The following is a 22,799-nucleotide window of genomic DNA, read 5'->3' as shown; positions in this document are numbered from 1 at the left end:
TAAGTCTCCTTCTGTCTAACAAGATACACCCCTTTGTCCTCATTATTCTGTGTCTGCTTAAATTTCTTAAAGGCCAACTTTTTTGCTTTCACAATACTTGCTACATCTTTCGCAAATCACATCAGGAGCAGGGCTGACATCAGAAATTATTGGGCTTGGGACTTAAAAAATAGGCAACTCCGTACCAGCAATCTCCCCTTCCTGATGACGGCCCTGTCATTAAGAATTACAATACCCCAGCATTGCACATTCCTCTATTCAGAATTATAGGGTGCAAGGGAAAATGTTAAATGTGAAGTACAATTTAAATTCTCATAAATAGATGTTTCAAATTACTGTACACAACGAATCTCCATAGTAAGGGATTCATTGGTCTTAAGCCCCATACACACTAGACCAGACATGAAAACGTATCACTCAGAAGGGCCCTTCTGTGTTAGGAATCGCAGTGATCAGAGTAATCGCGCCACCCGTGTGCATCACTTACGGGCCCACTGGTGCACTCCGCACCACAGAGCGGCCACTGGTTCTGTTTGGCATGATGTCCCCGTGTCACCGTCTTGCATGGTCGCTTGTCGTTCAACATTTAATACAAACATTGCTGGACATGGGCGACGCCATGACACGTGATCAGCTGACCGTGGCTCACCTATCCAGCAGCCCCAGTGACTCCACACGTGATCACATGACACAGGTAAAACCAGGTAATATCACTTCTTGGTTCTGTCCACATTGCTGCTGCAGCCAGCAGCCAATCAGCAGGCACATTGGGGGATATAAGCTGGCCTCCCAGAGAGTGCATCCATGGCTCCAGGCTCTTCTAGTGTTACAAGCTACTAGGATTCTGCTGCTGCTTGTTCCTGGTTTTTCTTCTGTTGTCAGATTGACTCCAGCTAATACCATCTTCAGCTTCTACCTGCCAGTCTCTGTGCCCAGTGCAGGATACCTCAGCCCAGACCAGCCTGCTCTGCCGGTTCCCAGACTGACCATCAGTACCCAGTCTGATATCAGCTTGCTCCATCAGTTTTCATACCGACCATCCGTAACCAGCCCGATACCAGCCTACTGTATAACATTGTTTCCCAGACTGACCATCCTGGTACCCATTCCAATACCAGCGTGCTCCATTGGTTCTCAGACCGACCATCGATACCCAGTGTGATACCAACCTGCTCTATCGATTCTCAGAACGACCATCGGTAACCAGCCCGATAGCAGCTTGTACCATCGGTAATCAGCCCGATACCACCCAGTGGCATTGTTTCATAGAACAACCATCGGTACCCAGTCCAATACCAGCCTGCTTCATCGGTTCTCAGACCAACCATCGGAACCCAGTGTGATCGACCATCAGTAACCAGCCCGATAGCAGCTAGTACCATCGGTAACCAGCCCGATACCACGCAGTGGCATTGGTTCCCAGAACGACCATTGGTAACCAGTCCGATACCATCGATACCAATATATATAATTCCACAGACTGTACTCCCTGTTTCTCAAATACATCTTCTGCACCCACAGCCTGAATAAAGGAGACTCTGGCAGAGGGCCATGACCTGTCCATCGGGTGCAACAAAAGCCATAGTTCCTTGCAGGACTTCCTGGTGAAGACCACCGGTGGTTTTAGACTCCGCACCTCTGCCATAGTATTTGCCAATTCCCTGTTCACCTATGCCCTCCATGTTCCAGTACTCAACTCCAGATGAGTGATCCAGATGAGTTTAAAAAAAAAAACATTGTGTCTACAATATTGTTATTGATACGTGCTCTGGCGCATTGTCGATTACCCCCCTATCTGTTGACCATGCACGTCAACTTTAGTTAAATAGCCAACGACCCACATGTTCAGCAGGTCCCCATGACGTCACTGAACTTTATTGTTTACCGATATTGTTCAGTGTGTACACTCAATTTTGTGCTACTAGTTGCACTGGCGGTCTAGTTAACTATATGAACGGTGCCCCTAGTGGTGTAGTTGGTTTAGGCCTATAGTTTTTTTTTTGTGTGCATTAAATGTGACTGCGTTTCTAGCACCTGACGAATCATGGTCTCAGTGGCCATGTATTATACAGTCCTTCAGCCTTCACACTCCCGACGTATTGAGAATAGTACAACATACCTCTGTACAGAACATAATAACTGATAAAACATGTAAATAATTAATCCCATGCTCACGCTATGGAGTTCTGTTCCAGGAGGTCAGAGCCTGCGGCTGTAACCTGTTCCTGTGATAAGAACAAAGGGAGGGGAGATAGGCATCTCTCCGCAAACTGTATCGGCGTGGGGCCCTCTGAGCAGAACACAACGGTTTAATTAACTGCAGCGATTCGCAGCGTGTTGTTGGACAGAAGCCCGGGAAGGTTGTAAAAACTGTGTATCATTGCATCAGGTGTATTGTACCAGCGGGGAAGCGCAGGACGGATGTGTTATTATCCAGCACAGAAGCAGATGATCTCGCTGTACTAGGTTCTGCGTAAAACCAACACAGGAACTGGGTTATAAATCCAGAACGTGTTCAGGTGTTTTACATGATCTTAACCAGTTTGCTAATTTGTATACTGGTTTTCCATTTTTAGGTACTATGTATATTACACAGTTAAACATAGGGACTGATTCAGATCTGATTGCACAGCCGCGAAGGTGTTCAGTTAAGACGCCGCCCCGCCCACTGTGCAAATAGATGTGTACAGCTGTGAATCTATTTGCATCTGCGCAAATTTGTCCAAATCCCCCTCGTAAGCTTTTTACCATTGAATGATTGGCTGGCGTTGAGAAGGAGGCACGGCAGCTACCATAGGCCTGTGTAGGGGGCCGAATTCAGCCCTGTCTCCGATGGTGGGGGACTGAGGTGCTAATGCTTATGTGCAATTGCCTGCTGCCGTTCCGGTGTGGACACAGAGAGTGTCATAGCAGTGGCGTAACAATAGCTGGAGGCACTAGGTAAGTTTGGGCGCTTCAGGGTCTGCTGAGGGTTGCTGGGGGTTAATGGGGGGGGGGGGGGGGCGCTGCCACCAAATATGTCACTGCTGGCAGAGCGCCCTCCCCCTGCTCCTTCTGACATGGGGTAGGTTGACAGTCAAAAGATCGACATGGGGTTTTTCACATTTTTGTTGAGCCAACATGTGCCAGCAGGGGTATTTCATGCCCTACCATCCACTAGGTCATGGTGGGAGAATAAAATAGTTCCCAAAGTATGGCGAGCGCAGCGGTGCAACGTTTTAGTGTCCATGTCCACTGTGTCGACATTCTGGATAAAAAATGAGAAAGCCCCCATGTCAACCTGTTGACTGTCGACCTACCCCATGTCGACCTAATGCTTGTGTCGACCTAACCCATGTCAATGTCGACATTCCTGCACCTCAATCTCAATGCATGTCGACCCAATTCTTGTCGACCGACTTGCTGATGACCAAATGGCCCATACCCGACACAAATAGAAGTCGCTGGAAAGCTGACATCTGTGAATAATTCCAGCACCACGGACAGCGTGACATCTCTATTCCAGCACAACGGACAGCGTGACATCTCTATTCCAGCACCACGGACAGTGTGACATCTCTATTCCAGCACCACGGACAGCGTGACATGCTGAGTAACAGGTACATTGTAGTTTGTGTGCACGCTGTCTATAAATAACTAATGGTCACCTTACTACAGTCCTTAAGATCCCCTAACAGTCCATATATTTACAGATCTCCTGGTTGGCGCACATGTGTATTCAGTGTCCACCCCTGCTCCTAGTCCTTCACATTACTCTTTCCCGGTGTATTCAGATTTCCAGGATACAGCTGCTGTTGTTCCTTCCAGATACCCACAGGTGGCTGCAGAAAGAGTCACACCCCCATTACATTATCAGTGGTAGTAGTATACGCTGGGCATGGATATATAACTGGCCGGGGGAGAGGGTATAAATAGAACATATTACATCGGAATCCATTTAAATAAAATATCAATTTGTTTCTGAGAAATGGCAAATGTGAGCTGAGCTGTGGTGACAATTACACTGTGCTACTTATACAGTGTGAGGATACAGGTAGGGTAATGGGGCACAGCGCTGTCATGTACACAGGGCACTGTGTGATGTGTGCTGGCTGCAGTACAGTGTGACATAACATGAACTGGAGGCACTGTGTGATAGGTGCTAGCAGCAGTATAGTGTGACATAACATGGGCCCTTATTCTGGTTGGTGCGGAAATTCCCGCTTGCGTACGGGCCGCAGATGTTTATCTTCTGCGCATGTGCAGAGGTCACTCTGCGCATGTGCAGGCGATTTCGCCGCAAGGATTCTCTATACGCCGCACAGGGGGCGTAGAGGGGCGTGAGGGTCTACTTATCCTCATTACCCTATGCATACGCCCAGCGTTTCATGGGCGTTCCCATGCAAACGCGGGGCGTATGCATGGTAATGAGGCCGTGACGCGTGGGTACGGGGCGGGCATCTGACATCGCCGGATGTCAGCTGCCCGCCCCCATACATGATTTCACACGGACAAGTGTCCGTGTGGTCTTGTGTTGCGGGACCTGGTGGAGCGTGCGGCCCTGCATTCGATGTTCGGCGACCATCGAATGCAGGGGCTGCTCCCACCATGGAGGAGGCGTATCCCCGTCCAATTTCATGCGGATCGCCACATATCCGCGTACGGACGGCCGTGGCGATCCGTATGGAAGGCGGGGATTCGCCTGGTGTGTTGGAGCCGCATATGCGGCTCCGGCCGCACCAACCAGAATAAGGGCCATGATCTGGAGGCACTGTGTGATGTGTGCTGGCTGCAGTACAGTGTGACATAACATGATCTGGAGGCACTGTGTGGTATGTGCTGGCTGCAGTACAGTGTGACATAACATGAACTGGGGGCACTGTGATGTGTGATGGCTGCAGTACAGTGTGACATAACATGATCTGGAGGCACTGTGTGATAGGTGCTAGCAGCAGTATAGTGTGACATAACATGATCTGGAGGCACTCTGTGATGTGTGCTGGCTGCAGTACAGTGTGACTTAACATGAACTGGGGGGCACTGTGTAATGTGTGCTGGCTGCAGTACAGTGTGACATAACATAATCTGGGGCACTGTGTGATGTGTGCTGGCTGCATTACAGTGTGACATAACATGAACTGGAGGCACTGTGTAATGTGTGCTGGCAGCAGTACAGTGTGACATAACATGAACTGGAGGCACTGTGTAATGTTTGCTGGCTGCAGTACATTGTGACATAACATGATCTGGGGCACTGTGTGATGTGTGCTGGCTGCATTACAGTGTGACATAACATGAACTGGAGGCACTCTGGGATGTGTGCTGGCTGCAGTACAGTGTGACATAACATGATCTGGAGGCACTGTGTGATGTGTGCTGGCTGCAGCACAGTGTGACATAACATGATCTGGGGCACTGTGTGATGTGTGCTGGCTGCATTACAGTGTGACATAACATGAACTGGAGGCACTGTGTAATGTGTGCTGGCAGCAGTACAGTGTGACATAACATGAACTGGAGGCACTGTGCAATGTGTGCTGGTTGCAGTAAATTGTGACATAACATGATCTGGGGCACTGTGTGATGTGTGCTGGCTGCAGTACAGTGTGACATAACATGATCCGGGGCACTGTGATGTGTGCTGGCAGCAGTACAGTGTGACATAGCATGAACTGGGGGCACTGTGTGATGTGTGCTGGCTGCAGTACAGTGTGACATAACATGAACTGGGGCACTATGTGATGTGTTCTGGCTGCAGTACAGTGTGACATAACATGAACTGGGGCACTATGTGATGTGTGCTGGCTGCAGTACAGTGTGACCAGGGCTATTTTTGTGCAGGCTCCAGCAGGAACTGAGGCCCTTATCCTAGTTCACTCTTTCAGACAAAATATTTCTTAGATGGACAAAACCATGTGCACTGCAGGTGAGGCAGGTGTAAAACCCCACCCAAATCTAATTATCTCTACACAAGTAACACCTGCCTCACCTGCAGTGCACATGGTTTTGTCCATCTAAGTAATATTTTGTCTGAAAGAGTGAACTAGGATAAGGGCCTCAGTTCCTGCTGGAGCCTGCACAAAAATAGCCCTGAGTGTGACATAACATGAACTGGAGGCACTGTGTGATGTGTGCTGGCTGCAGTACAGTGTGACATAACATGATCTGGGGCACTATGTGATGTGTGCTGGCTGCAGTACAGTGTGACATAACATGAACTGGAGGCACTGCGGCATAATATTAACTAGGGCACTACTGTGGTGCATAAACCCCTGCTGTGGAGAGAAGTGTTCCTAGAAGGGGAAATTGGTCCTTGTAGATATTCCTATGGGGCCCATGAAGTTTTGGCTACAGCACTGTTGAAGGCAGTAGCGCTGCTGGAATCACCCAAAGTGTCCAACGCTCTAGTGCTCAGACTCCACTGCAATGTACGCTGGGGCACATCGGCAGGAAGAGAGGAGGCGGCCTGAATGGAGGAGGCTCCCCCCGGGACTCCTCCTCTGATTGTTAATACCTTTACATGCATCGCACAGTTACTGGAGTACCCGCATCTATCCCAGCTGTCTCTGTGACCGCTTTGCCATAACCACAAAGCTGAGATTTCCATTACACAACCCCGGCCTCTGTGCTGCAGCCAGCATGTAATAATCCTTATGGCTGGAAGACCTTTAATTCTTCCCATGACACCACTAGCCACGCCGGCCTATCTCTCATATCATTCTCCTTTACAGCTCAGGAGGGACATAAGATAATAATAACGTAGCAAACGACAATCAAATGTAGGAATCCGCGGGCCGGACAGATTTATAGAAGTATAATCACTTCCGTTATTTCGGGGCTACGGGATTTCTCAGATCAGTAATACAGAACGCTGATGTGTATAATGTACAGTAGAACATCTCCAGCTGGCTATAAAATGAGTGTAATATGGCAGTGAGGGGTAAGTATCCCATTGTGCAGTTATCCGCAACATACCGTGCAAAGAACAGAGAACCGCGGGTCTTTTTGTGAATTTTTAAGTATTCCTAAAATATATATGGAACCACAATACATTCCTATCTGCGGAATGCACCTCGGTGTGATCGCTCAGATCCACACCCCCGGTGCTGATGTTGGGGGTTTGTGCATGTGCGAATATGTGAGTGTGCAAGCCCCCGGGGAGAACGTCTTCTGTGAGTTTCACGCTCACCGGAGCTTTGCTGCTTGATGGGTGGGCAGGGGAAGGACGCAGAGGACCGCCCAATGTTTTATGAGCTTGCCCACGAGAATCATGGGGCACACCCATGGAAATGCTGGGGGGACACCTGCGAACGCAGACGTGGCCATGCATCCTCAGTGTGAAGATTGTATAAATCATTTGATGGTGCGCGATCATCGAATTCTGTGATTGGTGGTGGTGTGTGTGTGTGTGGGGGGGGTGCATTCGGCGGGGCAGTGTTTATCTGCTCACAAGGCAGAGAATATATGTGTATAGTCAATAGGCAGATATGAGTAATGTACGCCCATTTTACACCCAAGCCTACCTCCCATCACCCGACAGGCTGTGATTTGTCTTTTACATTACTGCCTTTTTTCATGTAATAACTGCATCACTTTCTTTCTTTCCCCAGGATGGCTGCACGAATTATCCAAGCGTCTGGGAATGCCATATGCTCAAGTAGAAAAACTTAATGTATCAGCCAACAGTAGCATTCCGTCCAATGGTAGCCACGGTCCAGGCCAAACCTTCGGGGAGCTCCTCGGGGGACCTTCCATCCGCAGTTCTTATATCACCTCCTTGTATTTTGCTCTCAGCAGCCTCACTAGTGTAGGGTTCGGAAACGTCTCTGCCAACACGGATGCTGAGAAGATATTCTCCATATGCACCATGCTGATTGGAGGTGAGTCATGACATCTATTTACTGAGTTTGGTGGTGGTGGTGAGCTGAATGCCGCAGCTGGGAATGGAAAGGTGGTGAGCTGAATGCCGCAGCTGGGAATGGAAAGGTGGTGAGCTACTGTAAATGCCGCAGCTGGGAATGGAAAGGTGGTGAGCTGAATGCCGCAGCTGGGAATGGAAAGGTGGTGAGCTGAATGCCGCAGCTGGGAATGGAAAGGTGGTGAGCTGAATGCCGCAGCTGGGAATGGAAAGGTGGTGAGCTGAATGCCGCAGCTGGGAATGGAAAGGTGGTGAGCTGAATGCCGCAGCTGGGAATGGAAAGGTGGGGAGCGGAATGCCCCAGCTGGGAATGGAAAGGTGGTGAGCTGAAAGCCGCAGCTGGGAATGGAAAGGTGGTGAGCTGAATGCAGCTCCTGGGAATGGAAAGGAGGTGAGCTGAATGCAGCAGCTGGGAATGGAAAGGTGGTGAGCTCAATGCCGCAGCTGGGAATGGAAAGGTGGTGAGCTGAAGCCGCAGCTGGGAATGGAAAGGTGGTGAGCTGAAAGCCGCAGCTGGGAATGGAAAGGTGGTGAGCTGAAAGCTGCAGCTGGGATTGGAAAGGTGGTGAGCTGAATGCCGCAGCTGGGAATGGAAAGGTGGTGAGCTGAATGCCGCAGCTGGGAATGGAAAGGTGGTGAGCTGAATGCCACAGCTGGGAATGGAAAGGTGGTGAGCTGAAAGCCGCAGCTGGGAATGGAAAGGTGGTGAGCTGAATGCCGCAGCTGGGAATGGAAAGGTGGTGAGCTGAATGCCACAGCTGGGAATGGAAAGGTGGTGAGCTGAAAGCCGCAGCTGGGAATGGAAAGGTGGTGAGCTGAATGCCGCAGTTGGGAATGGAAAGGTGGTGAGCTGAATGCCACAGCTGGGAATAGAAAGGTGGTGAGCTGAATGCAGCAGCTGGGAATGGAAAGGTGGTGAGCTGAATGTCGCAGCTGGGAATGGAAAGGTGGTGAGCTGAATGCCGCAACCTTGCAAGTCAATCAGAATAACGTCCAGAATCAGAAGTGAAATAATTAGCTCCACCTGTGGATCTTTTAAAATGTGTCAGTGAGTAATGAATGCACCTGTGCAGCTGCAAGGTAACCTGGGAAATGTGAACTGTGTGGGGTCCTGAGGACTGAGTTTGAGAACCACTGCCTTAAGGTTTGGATGTCCTGAAGCAAAAATGTTGTAAAAACATTGTTTTCTGAGTTTTTGTTGTACATCTGCCCTCAGCCTCATCAACTTATTTTTAGTTCTATGTACAGCTTACAGTAGGGAAGGCCATTGGTGCTATCACCATCGATGGTTACAGTCGATGGCCATAGTACAAACAGTCATCAATGGCAGCAGAATAATGGATGTTTTTAACTATCAATGGTCGTCTGTTTTCTTTGATTGGCCCATGGGCCAATCAGAACCTGGGGCGGGGCTTTACAGGTGCCGAGGGTGGAACTCTGCTCTGTGTCCTTGCACCTTTAGGGGAGAAAAAAAAAACTATTTGATTTTGCTGTGCCATTAATGGAGGAGAACCATCTGGAACCTATAGTCCCAGGCCCGATCCTTCTCTGCTTACAGTACAGTATGTGATTATTCTGACCCCTCTGTCAGCGCACATCTCTTATATATTTAGCCAGATCTTTCACTCATCCACTGTGTGTATAACGTTCCCGCCCAGCGTTATTCACAAACCCGCCCCCCCCTAGGGAAAAGACCAGTGTTATTCACACCACCACCCCCTTGACATCACTTCCTCCCGCCCAGCCAGGGCTACAGTACACGCCCACCATTCTCCATGGTGTAGGTGAGCGCCTACCTGTCAGTCACAGACACTACCCATACACGCAGTCCCACTGGGAGGTGTTCCTTCCCTCCGGGACTGCCAGTCTGGGCTGCTATGAGCAGAGAGCTGTCTTCTGTAGGAAGCCACTCCCTGCCTTATAATGCAGCCCTAGATAGCTTCTAAGGGCTGCATCAGTTGCAGCCCATAGACACCAGGCTTTCGCGCAGTACCATCACCACTACTGTGCATGCTGGCTAAAGCATGGTGAGCCGGCTAGGACTGCATGATAAACAATTTCTTGACTTTTCATGTGTTGACGTTTACCATGTCGACATGTTGCTTGTGTAGACCTTTTGTCAATGCCAAACTATTACATGTCAACCTTTTGATGTCGACCTACACAGTGTCTGTGAGATGACCTACACTCCGTCTTTTGCGTGGTAGATAAGTTTTTGAATTTGGCTTGTATATAAGTGCGATCCAGCCTTCACTTTGCTATTACTGTGGGTTTCAGCAATACACTGTAATGAGCCCTTCTGCTCCCCGGGAGATTTCTGTCCTCCCTGAGCTCGCCTTATATAATGACTGTGGAGCGATGTGCTACACTGAGTACGCAGAGAAGGGAGGGCATCTCCGCACACCCACCTTGTTTGGCATCTCATTTCTGGACAGTTTAGTGTGAATGTTCCACCACTCGATACGTTGCAGCATCTGTTCCTCAGAGCACATTACTCGCAGCCTCGTACAGCGGTTCGGAGCCTGACTACGGTTTCCAATCTGCAATTTAGGCCGCTTCAGATCCTATTGTGGAGAATGTCAATGTAGAAATGCATCTCTCAGGCCCCGGAACAATTTAATCTCCTGCTATTTTATTGTCAGACGCTCAGAATGTTTTAAAACACTGAGAGTGGTTCTGTGGTGTTCTCCCAAAGAGCTCGCGGCTTCATTCACGGATATTTTTTAGCTTTCTTTATGCGGCTCCATAGGGATTTAAAGATGTTTGGTAGAATTTGGGTAATTGTCTATCAGCATGTGACCGAGAGGTCAGTGCACAATATCCGCCAGGTACTCCGCATTCAAAACAAAAACAATGCAGAATGCAGAATAACAACCACACCGCCTGCTAGAACCGTAGCAATGTGAGCATAGACTTATGCTCTTCTTAGCAATACTACGGCAGTTGTACGCTAGAGAGACCTAGTCCCAATGTCATTTCCAGCTGAATCGGAATTACATATAGCCGGATCGTTCAGTGGGGGTTATTCTAGTACACTCGCAAAGGCACATTCACTCTCTAATGGACAAAACCATGTGCACTGCAGGTGGGGCAGATGTAACATGTGCAGAGAGAGTTAGATATGGGTGTTATATTGTTTCTGCGCAGGGTAAATACTGGCTGCTTTATTTTTACACTGCAATTTAGATTTTAGTTTCCGCACACTCCACCCAAATTTAACTCTCTCCCCACCTGCAGTGCACATGGTTTTGTCCATTAGAGAGTGAATGTGCCTTTGCGAGTGAACCAGAATAACCCACAGTATGTATAGCCAATCGGCACACTCCCGCAGTGGTATTCAGTATCATCCGTACGGCCGTGCTGCATGGCCAACCGGACGATATCGTATGCGGCACTGTTTATTGTAATGCCCCAAACACACGAGATGATATAGTTTACAAATTATATCATCAGCGATTTCCCACAGAACTCCCATCAAATGATATAGAGCGTACACTCTGAACGATATTGTTTAGTGACGTCACAGTGTCCCCGCCGAACATGCTGTCGTTGACGATATAGTCAAGATTGAGCTGCATATACAGGTGACAGGGGGTCGTTAAAGACCCAAGGGAGCACGTATCGTTAACTATATTGAGTGCACACACTTAAGCCCTGTGCACATGCATCGATTTTTCCAGATTTTCGATTCGTTTTTGCTTATAGAAGCAGAATCGAATCCTAAATGAAATCGAATGGTTTTTGTGGCACTTTCGATTTACATTTGATTCGATACGCGCTCCCGTTTTCACAAAATCAAACAGAAAAATCTACTGCGCAGCCCAGGAAATATCGAATTTGATCTAGTAAATCAAATGTGTACAATGTACCATGAATGGATATCGAATTCTATATTGAATTCGATATCTAATGCAAAAGTACAGATCTAATGCCAAATCGAATGGAAAGATTTAATGCCAAATCGAATGGAAAGATCTAATGCCAGTTCTAATAGAAAATCGAATCTAACATCCAATCAAAAGCAAATCGATGTGTGTGTACAGGGCTTAAGTGATATTACAAATGATTACGCTAAGAAGGGTCAAAATGACCAATATCGTTTGACATATCGCTTAATGTGTAATGGAAACAGGTGATCGTTCCAGCCTTCATTATATTGTTCTCATGTACCACACATATGACATGTCAGTCCGTTAGCTGGCATACAATATTATCGGGGTACACATTTCTAGTGCGTACCCCACCTAAGGTCTCATAATAATGTCTGATAAAATAGAATTTGTAAATTGTAATACAGACTAATAGGTTTAATTATCATCACCAATTATCATCATAACAGGACCCTTCATTAGAGGCCAGCCTAATAACAGGACCCTTCATTAGAGGCCAGCCTAATGTTAAGCAGAACCCCAAAAGTTTTTCAGAGTTTGCTCGCTGGAACCAACACAATCTTCTAGTGGGCAGGATCACTGGGTTCTAAATATCAGATACCCCCCTACCCTATGCTGGGGCACTGAGCTTACATTCTACAATCAACGACGCTGTGGTAGTCCTGTATAGTTTGTCTGTAAAATGGACATATTACTGCATATGGTAAATGACGTAGCCCAGTGTACTCAGTGTTGGTCTAGGCTGTGCGGAGTATATTTTCCCTAATACCATGCACAATTGTCTTTGTGTGCAGCACTCATGCATGCGGTTGTCTTTGGCAATGTGACCGCCATCATCCAGCGGATGTACTCCCGGAGGTCCCTCTACCATACCCGTACCAAGGACCTAAAGGACTTTATAAGAGTTCATCGTATGCCCAAGCCGCTAAAACAGAGGATGCTGGAGTGTTTCCAGACAACATGGTCGGTCAACAACGGCATTGATGCCAATGAGGTGAGTTACTGTAGGACAAGTGGCATTTCTGCATGTTAAGGTAAGGCTGGGGGGGGGGGGGGGGGGGGGACGACATTCACAGATTAATACTCACGCACCGTCTAATGATCAATGCATGAATTTGGGTTGATATCAGAACTCTAAATACACTTAAGGGTTAATACGGAGGGAGTACCGGCAAGGCGTGGCGGGTTGAAAGCATCTTGAGAACGAAGGAACCGATTCACTAGTGATCAGTACCCAGTGTATTAGCTCTGAGGACCGTTGCTGATATAAGCAAATATACGCTAGGATGCTTTACGAACGCCTTCGGCAACTATCACATCACGAGACGTTGGCACAGAGGGGGGCGGGTCGAAACCTGCATGTGGTGAACGGCTGATGTCACATGACCTCAGCGACCTCACCGTTCTCAGACATTTCCGAGGCAAATAAAAGCCAGTTTAGAGTTACTTTAATTTGCAAATGGGGGAAAAAAAACTTTTGATGGTCGACAACTATCGACTGATTTTCCCATCGTACGCTTGCATGCGAATGGCTGTGTCAGCATACACATCTGTACGCATGCTTCCTGGGGGCAGGCGTTCGTTCGCGTGAATCAGCCTGAAATTCCACCATCAGATGGGAGGGGCAGAAACAGCAGGGCGTGGCTCTGTACAGAAGGGGAGTGGCCAAACAAATATGCGGTAGGCATATGAGTCCAATTTACCAAAAGGACAAATTAGCAGATTACAGTCATGAATGTAACTCTAATATATATATATATATGTGAAGAAAAATAAACCACGGCTTTATCAGATTTATACAAAGTAAAATGCAAGCAGTTGCCGGCCAGTGGTCTTACGGCTTTATATGACAGAGCCTACATGTAACATAGTTAATGTGATGGTCTGGGTGGTCAGGTCAGTCCTGGCCCCTGCCGGACCACACACTTTTAGATCACATGATCCGAAGCTCAGCTGTGCCCCAGAAGCCGCCTGCTCTTGTTATCAGAAGATTCCTATTGTCTGATAATAAGAATAGCCTTCCACATTGAGGCCATGTAATTCCACCGAGCTCATTCAACATGACACAATAGATGCTTCAGCAGCCCGCAGCAGAGATATCCGCACAATGGGAACTACTGTTGTCATTGTGTTGGCGCACAGTCATGCAGAGTCGCCGGGACCTGGCCGTCACTCTTCTGTTACAGTAACAATAACAGTAAGAAGGGTCCTTAAGAAAATCCATCGACCGGTTCCCTTATTTAGGGGGAAATGGGTCAAAGCTTAGAGAGCGATTAAAGGACCGATTCAGGCCTGTTCGCTAGGCTGCGGATGCTCACAGTCTAGAGAACAGGTAAACACTGGCCGACCGTACGCCTGCACATGCACATATTCGCAAATGCGCAGAACCGCACCATCGTAGGCGGACGCAGATTCAGTCCCAAAGTGCCACACAACCAGCTCCTAACTGCCATGTTACAGGCTGTGTTTGAAAAATTACAGGAGCTGGTTATTTGGCTTTATATCTCTCTCCAAGTTTTGATACATGTTTTTATTTATTTGCATAATTCTGTTGGAGAACTCTATTAATATAATGTACCAGCCCCATAGGCAAATACAGGGGGGAGGGGGGCTTCACGTGCTACTCTCTACAGGTTGCTTGCTATGTATGTGGATCTCAGTGCACATCGGACCGGATCAGGGAGGTCGGACGGTCAGTACATACGATCACGTCCGACCTCCCTGTATGCATATGCCTGCCCACCTGACAGGCAGATGCATGCAGACACCGGGGGAGCAGTGGGGTGGGCAGCGGGTCCCTGAGCGACGGGGAGTGCTGACCTGGCCCGGCGGTGATGTTCATATATATCAGCAGCGCTGCGGGAGTCTGGAGGGGACGTGGTGCCGGGTGCGGCGAGTGCTGCTGGCTGACCTGGCCGGGCATGTGATAACAAATAGCAGCAGCGGGGACGGGACGCGCAGTGAGAGAGCTCTCAGCCAATCAGAGAATGGCCGGTCATTTGACAGGTATTTTAAAAATCTAATAGCCGCCACTGTGTGTCCCGTCCCCGCTGCTGCTATTTGTTATCACATGCCCGGCCAGGTCAGCCAGCAGCACTCGCCGCACCCGGCACCCGGCACCACGTCCCCTCCCGCTGCTGATATATATAAACATCACCGCCCGGCCAGGTCAGCACTCCCCGGCGCTCAGGGACCCGCTGCCCGCCCCACTGCTCCCCCTGATGAGAGCACCGCCGCCCCCTGCCCCTCACCGCCCGCCCCCTGCACCCCGACGTGATAAATCGCACGTGATTTATCACATGTCAAATTTGGCTCATCAAGTGCCAAATTGTGTGTGAGCCTCCCGGGGAGCTCCCAGGCGGCTCACAGGAGAATTGGGTCCGACTTGTCTTAAGGACAAGTCGGCCTAATGTATGGGGGCCTTAAGAGCACTGGACCAGAGAGAAGCTGGCAGGAATAAGAGACAGGAGCTTTACCACGAGGTGGGAGAATGTTTGCCCCTGAGCACCAGCTTCTTACTCATCAGCATTATGTTATTTCTCTCATTGCTGTTTGGATATTCTGGAAGCCATGCACTTGTTATGTGACGTTCCTCTCTCCTGTCCTTTACAGCTTCTGAGGGATTTCCCAGACGAGCTGAGAGCAGACATCGCCATGCACCTGAACAAGGAGATCCTCCAGCTGCCAATCTTCGAGTCTGCCAGCCGTGGCTGCCTGCGCTCTCTCTCGCTCAGCATCAAAACGTCCTTCTGCGCCCCGGGCGAGTACCTGATCCGGCAAGGGGACGCTCTGCAAGCCATATATTTTGTCTGCTCCGGCTCCATGGAGGTGCTGAAAGACAACACTGTTCTCGCCATATTGGGTGGGTGTTCTTAAGGATAGGTCAACGTTGTCCTGTAGACAAGAACGGGGGCTTGGGGGGGGTGGGGGGGGGCGGCCTACTCAACTTGAAATTTTAAAAGAAGACTCTAAAACTACAATAGAGGCAGATGAAACTGTTTAATTGTGATGCACTGCAGTGGGGCAACCTAACCCTAACTGCCCCCCCACACACACACACAGTCTACCCCTAACTGCCCCCCAACACAGCCTAACCCTAACTGCCACCCCACACACACGCACAGCCTATCCCTAACTGCCCCCCAACACAGCCTAACCCTAACTGCCCCCCCACACACACAGTCTACCCCTAACTGCCTCCCAACACAACCTAACCCTAACTGCCCCTCCCCCCGACACAGCTTATCCCTAACTGCCCCCTGGCACAGCCTAACCCTAACTGCCCCACCACAACCTAACTCTTATGTCCCCCACCCACAGACTATTCCTACCCCTCGTCTACCTGCAGACTAACCCCAACCACCCCCTCCCGCAGACTAACCCCAACCACCCCCTCCCACAGACTAACCCCAACCATCCCCTCCCGCAGACTAACCCCAACCACCCCCTCCCACAGACTAACCCTAACCACCATCTCCCGCAGACTAACCCTAATCACCCCCCTCCCTGCAGCCTAACCTCAACCTCCCGCAGATTAATCCTTACCTCCCCATCCTGCAGACTAAACATAATCCCTCCCTTCCCCGCAGTTTAACACTAACTGCCCCCCCCCACATCACATAACTGTTTTGTCCCACTCCCGCAGACTCACCCTAACCTCACACAGCCTAACACCCCACCACCACCACCACCCCCCCCCCCCGCGCAGGTTAACCCTAATCACCCCACTACAGCCTACTCCTAACCTCATCCTCCCACAGGCTAACCCCCCCTCACCCTGAACCTAGCCCGAACCTTACCAACCCCCTCAGCCAAGCCCTTCTACTCACCCCTAGTGCCTATCCCCAACCTCTATACTTACCTCCAGGATCTGTCTGAGTTCTTACCATCAGGATACCGATGTACGTCTTCTGTCGGGTATTTTCTCATTTGCAGATTGACTTCCAGCAAAAAGAACGTCACTCATTTTGTGTATTTTAGATGGTTCAATGAAACAAATTAGCCGCTATCTATTTGCCTTACTAACTAGCTGCTATATACAGATTGCTGCATTGTTGCACTAATTTCCTGTGTACGAATAGGGTAATGTCTCTCATAATGTTTTCATATCCGACCTCCTCCCTACCCTCCCTACTGGAGCATCCACGTCTATGTGACCCCCACTATTTGCATATCCTACCTCCTCCCTACTGGTGCATCCACGTCTATGTGACCCCCACTATTTGCATATCCTACCTCCTCCCTACTGGAGCATCCATGTCTATGTGACCCCCACTATTTGCATATCCTACCTCCTCCCTACTGGAGCATCCACGTCTATGTGACCCCCACTATTTGCATATCCTACCTCCTCCCTACTGGAGCATCCACGTCTATGTGACCCCCACTATTTGCATATCCTACCTCCTCCCTACTGGAGCATCCACGTCTATGTGACCCCCACTATTTGCAAATCCGACCTCCTCCCTACCCTCCCTACTGGAGCATCCACGTCTATGTGACCCCCACTATTTGCATATCCTACCTCCTCCCTACTGGAGCATCCACGTCTATGTGACCCCCACTATTTGCAAATCCGACCTCCTCCCTACCCTCCCTACTGGAGCATCCACGTCTATGTGACCCCCACTATTTGCATATCCTACCTCCCTACCCTCCCTACTGGAGCATCCACGTCTATGTGACCCCCACTATTTGCATATCCTACCTCCTCCCTACCCTCCCTACTGGAGCATCCACGTCTATGTGACCCCCACTATTTGCATATCCGGTACTTATGTAGTATCTGGGCGTCCGATTTTGTGATTGTATGCCTTACCTTAAGGCATACAATCAGATGCGATGCGATTCGATGCGATTTTGCATAGGATTCAATGTTAAGAAGGTCCTGTTCATTTCCCCACTATCCAAGTGGGCATAGAGTTGATTCTATATAGCGTGGCGAGCGCAGCGAGCCACCCAGCCCGAAGCGTGGCGAGCGGACGCATATTTCTTAAAAAGTATTCTGTGTCCCCTCGCGGGGCTCGCTACGCTCGCCACGCTTCGGGCTCGGTGGCTCGCTGCGCTCGCCACAGGTTTATATCCTACTCCATGCCCACTTGGATAGTGGGGAAAGGAAAAGGACCCCTTTTTCCCATTGAATTCTATGTTAAAATGGACTCAGACCATTTTAACATTGAATCCTATGGAAAAATCTTGACCATCGCATCGCATACGATTTGGTCGCATGCGATGCGATGCGATGCAATGCGATCCGATCCGATTTCTAAATCGGACGCCCAGATACTACATAAGTACCGCATATCCTACCTCCTCCCTACTGGAGCATCCACGTCTATGTGACCCCCACTATTTGCAGATGTTCTACTTAAAACAAAGCAATATAATATTTTGTCTGAACTCCGGACCCTCCCCTCTGACGTTACAGGTAAGGGCGATCTGATCGGTTCAGACAATCTCAACAAAAGCCGGGTGATTAAGACCAACGCCAACGTGAAAGCCTTAACGTATTGTGACCTGCAGTACATCAGCCTGAAGGGCCTGCGGGAAGTCCTAGAGCTGTACCCCGAATACTCCCACAAATTCATCACCGAGATCCAGCACGACCTCACCTACAACCTCCGGGAAGGCAGCGAGGCAGACGTGAGTCCAATACCTCTTTGTGCATTGGATCTGATTATAACATTAGTTTGTGAATTGAGCATGAGTTCTTTATGGTTTGTTATAATATAAAATATCAGAAAACCAGAAAACTGTCGACCTTCTTATTAGATAAGATTAGGCATGTCCAAACTATGGGGTTTATTCTGATTCACACGGAAATACACAATAACTCTCTAATGGACACACCATATGCACTGCAGGTGGGGCAGATGTAACATGTGCAGAGACAGTTAGATTTGGGTGGGGTGTGTACTTCAAACTGAAATCTATATTGCAGTGTAAAAGTAAAGCAGCCAGTATTTGCCCTGCACAGAAACAATAAAACACCCAAATATAACTCTCTGCACATGTTACATCTGCCCCACCTGCAGTGCACATGGTTTTGTCCATTAGTGAGTGAATCAGAATAACCCCTATGGCCCTCCAGCTGTTGTGAAACTACAAGTCCCATAATGCCTTGCCGCAGTTTTGCTATTAGGGTATGCTAAAACTATGGCAAGGCATGCTGGGATGTGTAGTTTCCCAACAGCTGGGTTTAGAAATGCCTGTTTTAGAAGGTGCTAAATAAATAAGTAGTAGATCCTGATTGGTTGCCCAAAGCCATCCCATGTGATATAGAACTCCCATCCTCGTAAACTTCCTACAGCTTCTAAAAACGAGAGGTGATGTTACCCATAGCAACCGACCAGATTCTATCTGTCATTTCTCTATTGCATCCTAGAAAGTAATAGACCTACTCTGGTTGCTATGGGAAACATCACTTTTTTTTTTTTCATTTTTGGAATCTTTAGTAAATAGGTTAAAGACTTCCCAAGAGAGCTTGCAATCTAAAATTCTAATGGGAGTTCCCACAGAGCGTTGCCCGAGTGTGTTTTATTTCCAAGCGATGCCTTTCATGTTGGCGGCCGGGGATGTGCGCTGCATACTAATCATTGCGGAGCAGAACAGATCCTGGGACATTCATCTGAATTTACATTGCCGCAGAGCATTGGGGCAGCTCGTCGTCTGCCAGCCTCTGATGCTAAGAATAGCTCTCAGATCTATTCATAGCCTCTCCGAGCAGCAGCTGCCATCGGCCCGGTCCCACTGGGAGACCGAGCTATAAATAAAACTGCTGCGTTGGATTCCCTCAGACTAATTAACCGATTTAAGACTACGCAAAGCTCGCCATTGATCCGAGCTGGAAAAGTGAAGCGGAGCAGGTACCACTGCTAATAGAAGCATCCGCTGTTTGCTGAATAAATGAACTTCTTTGTATAGCGCACGCAGTTTTCTGCAGTGCTGTAATTGCAATCATTCTACGGCAGTGAACTCTGCCAGCCTGTAAGTATTATAGATAAGATACCGTTTAATATTATTTTCTAAACAAATGTTTTAATAGATCGGTTGAATGAACTTTATTATATACAGAGATCAATTTGACACCGGAATCTTCCTTCGTCAGTTTTACACTACTATGTGCTGCAGGGAGACCCCGTTCCTTCCACTGTGACTTCCTATTTGCTTCCATTTTCTACCACACACTGAGTTGGAGTCCAACGCATCTCACGTTTTCAAGCTTGAGTGCTCAAGCTTGGGGATCAGAGAACATGGTGGGTGTAGCCATGCGCCACGAAATGTGTCTGAAGTTGCACCCTGATGCGTGCTGCTTCTTGTTGACAAGGAGACCAGCGTGAAGAAAGCTGGTTGGCAACTGGTGGACCAGTCTGTGTATAACCCTAAGTCTGTGGCTTTTCCCTGCCCCCTTTCCCCTCCACACATCATGTCACATGCAGCCCTGTCCTCACTGACACATCGCTCATCTCCTGATATACTCTGTGCTGCTGGGAGACCCTGCTCCACCCACTATATAACCCTCAGTCTGTGGCTTCCTGCTGCCCCCATTACCCTCCTCACATGATGTCACTGCCCCTGTCACATGCAGCCCTGTCCTCACTGACACATCACTCATCTCCTGATATACTATGTGCTGCTGGGGACCCTGCTCCTCCCACTATATAACCCTCAATCTGTGGCTTCCTGCTGCCTCCATTCCCCTCCTCACATCATGTCACTGCCCATGTCACCTTTCGCCCTGTCCTCACTGACACATCACTCATCTCCTGATATACACTGTGCTGCTCGGAACCCTGCTCCTCCCACTATATAACTCTCAGTCTGTGGCTTCCTGCTGCCCCCATTCCCCTCCTCACATCATGTCACTTACCCTGTCACATGCAGCCCTGTCCTCACTGATGCATCACTCATCTTCTGATATAGTCTGTGCTGCTGGGGACCCTGCTCCTCCCACTATATAACTCTCAGTCTGTGGCTTCCTGCTGCCTCCATTCCCCTCCTCACATCATGTCACTCTTTCTGTCACATGCAGCCCTGTCCTCACTGACACATCACTCATCTCCTGATATACTCTGTGCTGCTGGGAGACACTGCTCCTCCCACTATATAACTCTCAGTCTGTGGCTTCCTGCTGCCTCCATCCCCTCCTCACATCATGTCACTGCCCCTGTCACATGCAGCCCTGTCCTCACTGACACATCACTCCTCTCCTGATATACTGTGCTGCTGGGGACCCTGCTCCTCCCACTATATAACTCTCAGCCGGTGGCTTCCTGCTGCCTCCATTCCTCTCCTCACATCACTTCACTGCCCCTGTCACATGCAGCCCTGTCCTCACTGACGCATCCCTCATCTCCTGATATACTCTGTGCTGCTGGGGACCCTGCTCCTCCCACTATATAACTCTCAGTCTGTGGTTTCCTGCTGCCTCCATTCCCCTCCTCACATCATGTCACTGCCCCTGTCACATGCAGCCCTGTCCTCACTGACGCATCCCTCATCTCCTGATATACTCTGTGCTGCTGGGGACCCTGCTCCTCCCACTATATAACTCTCAGTCTGTGGTTTCCTGCTGCCTCCATTCCCCTCCTCACATCATGTCACTGCCCCTGTCACATGCAGCCCTGTCCTCACTGACACATCACTCCTCTCCTGATATACTCTGTGCTGCTGGGGACCCTGCTCCTCCCACTATATAACTCTCAGTCTGTGGCTTCCTGCTGCCCCCATTCCCCTCCTCACATCATGTCACAGCTCTGTCACATGCAGCCCTGTCTCACTGACACATCACTCATCTCCTGATATACTCTGTGCTGCTGGGCAACCTGCTCCTCCCATTATATAACTCTCAGGCTGTGGCTTCCTGCTGCCCCCATTCCCCTCCTTACATCATATCACTGCCCATGTCACATGAAGCCCTGTCCTCACTGACACATCACTCATCTCCTGATATACTCTGTGCTGCTGGGGGACCCTTCTCCTCCCACTATATAACTCTCAGTCTGTAGCCTCCTGCTGCCTCCATTCCCCTCCTCACATCATGTCACTGCCCCTGTCACATGCAGCCCTGTCCTCACTGACACATCACTCCTCTCCTGATATACTCTGTGCTGCTGGGGACCCTGCTCCTCCCACTATATAACCCTCAGTCTGTGGCTTCCTGCTGCCTCCATTCCCCTCCTCACATCATGTCACTGCCCCTGTCACATGCAGCCCTGTCCTCACTGACACATCACTCATCTCCTGATATACTCTGTGCTGCTGGGGACCCTGCTCCTCCCACTATATAACTCTCAGTCTGTGGCTTCCTGCTGCCTCCATCCCCTCCTCTCATCATGTCACAGCTCTGTCACATGCAGCCCTGTCTCACTGACACATCACTCATCTCCTGATATACTCTGTGCTGCTGGGCAACCTGCACCTCCCACTATATAACTCTCAGTCTGTGGCATCCTGCTGCCTCCATCCCCTCCTCACTGCCTCTGTCACAAGTAGCCCAGTCACTAACCTAATCACATCTGTATCTGCTTTTATTAAGTTTAGGACTCTTTTCTCATTAATATTCTGTGTTGCTCCGGACACAATATTCTGATTGGATACAATTCGGGCCACTGCCGAGTTGGACATACGCCCCTTTGTGAATCGCTTCTTGTGTAAATTTGCACTGCGCATGTTCAGAAAACGAGTGCACGATAATGCAGCTGTCCTTCACCGACGTACCATCGTTGCACTATCGGTCATGCCATCGAACCTTGCACCAGTCCTTTGTAGACGCAGTTTCTCTGTCTGAATATAGCCTACAGCGTTGACGCTATTGCATCTTGGGAGGCAGACGCTGGCCGCAACACCCCTACGTCTGGCACGACACAGTCCTCCAGTTACCACCACTGAAAATCTCTCTCTTCTGGGGTACTTACCGAGATGGGAATTCTATTGAAGGCAGACCGGTCTGCTGACGAACCATAAAGATTGTATTGTGATAAAATGAATCATAGATGTTTCAGAGATATGAG

The 22,799-nt window shown here is 49.2% G+C and overlaps 1 protein-coding gene across 2 annotated transcripts in view; it reads left to right on the top strand.

Annotated features, from left to right (window-relative positions):
• LOC146020869 (voltage-gated delayed rectifier potassium channel KCNH8-like) overlaps positions 1 to 22,799 on the top strand; it is a 314,377-nt gene that overhangs the window by 270,604 nt on the left and 20,974 nt on the right. For both annotated transcript variants that reach the window (XM_083154407.1, XM_083154408.1), the window contains exons 8-11: positions 7,590 to 7,859; positions 12,582 to 12,781; positions 15,400 to 15,649; positions 18,215 to 18,429. In XM_083154407.1, the coding sequence (XP_083010533.1) occupies positions 7,590 to 7,859; positions 12,582 to 12,781; positions 15,400 to 15,649; positions 18,215 to 18,429 (935 nt within the window). The remainder of the gene's footprint in view (positions 1 to 7,589; positions 7,860 to 12,581; positions 12,782 to 15,399; positions 15,650 to 18,214; positions 18,430 to 22,799) is intronic.

This window comes from Crinia signifera, chromosome 7 (genome assembly GCF_055691185.1).
Source record: "Crinia signifera chromosome 7, ASM5569118v1, whole genome shotgun sequence".
In the NCBI taxonomy this organism is placed as follows: Eukaryota; Metazoa; Chordata; class Amphibia; order Anura; family Myobatrachidae; genus Crinia; species Crinia signifera.
Note: the sequence above shows the minus strand (reverse complement) of the source record. Positions and strands in the feature narration are given on the sequence as shown.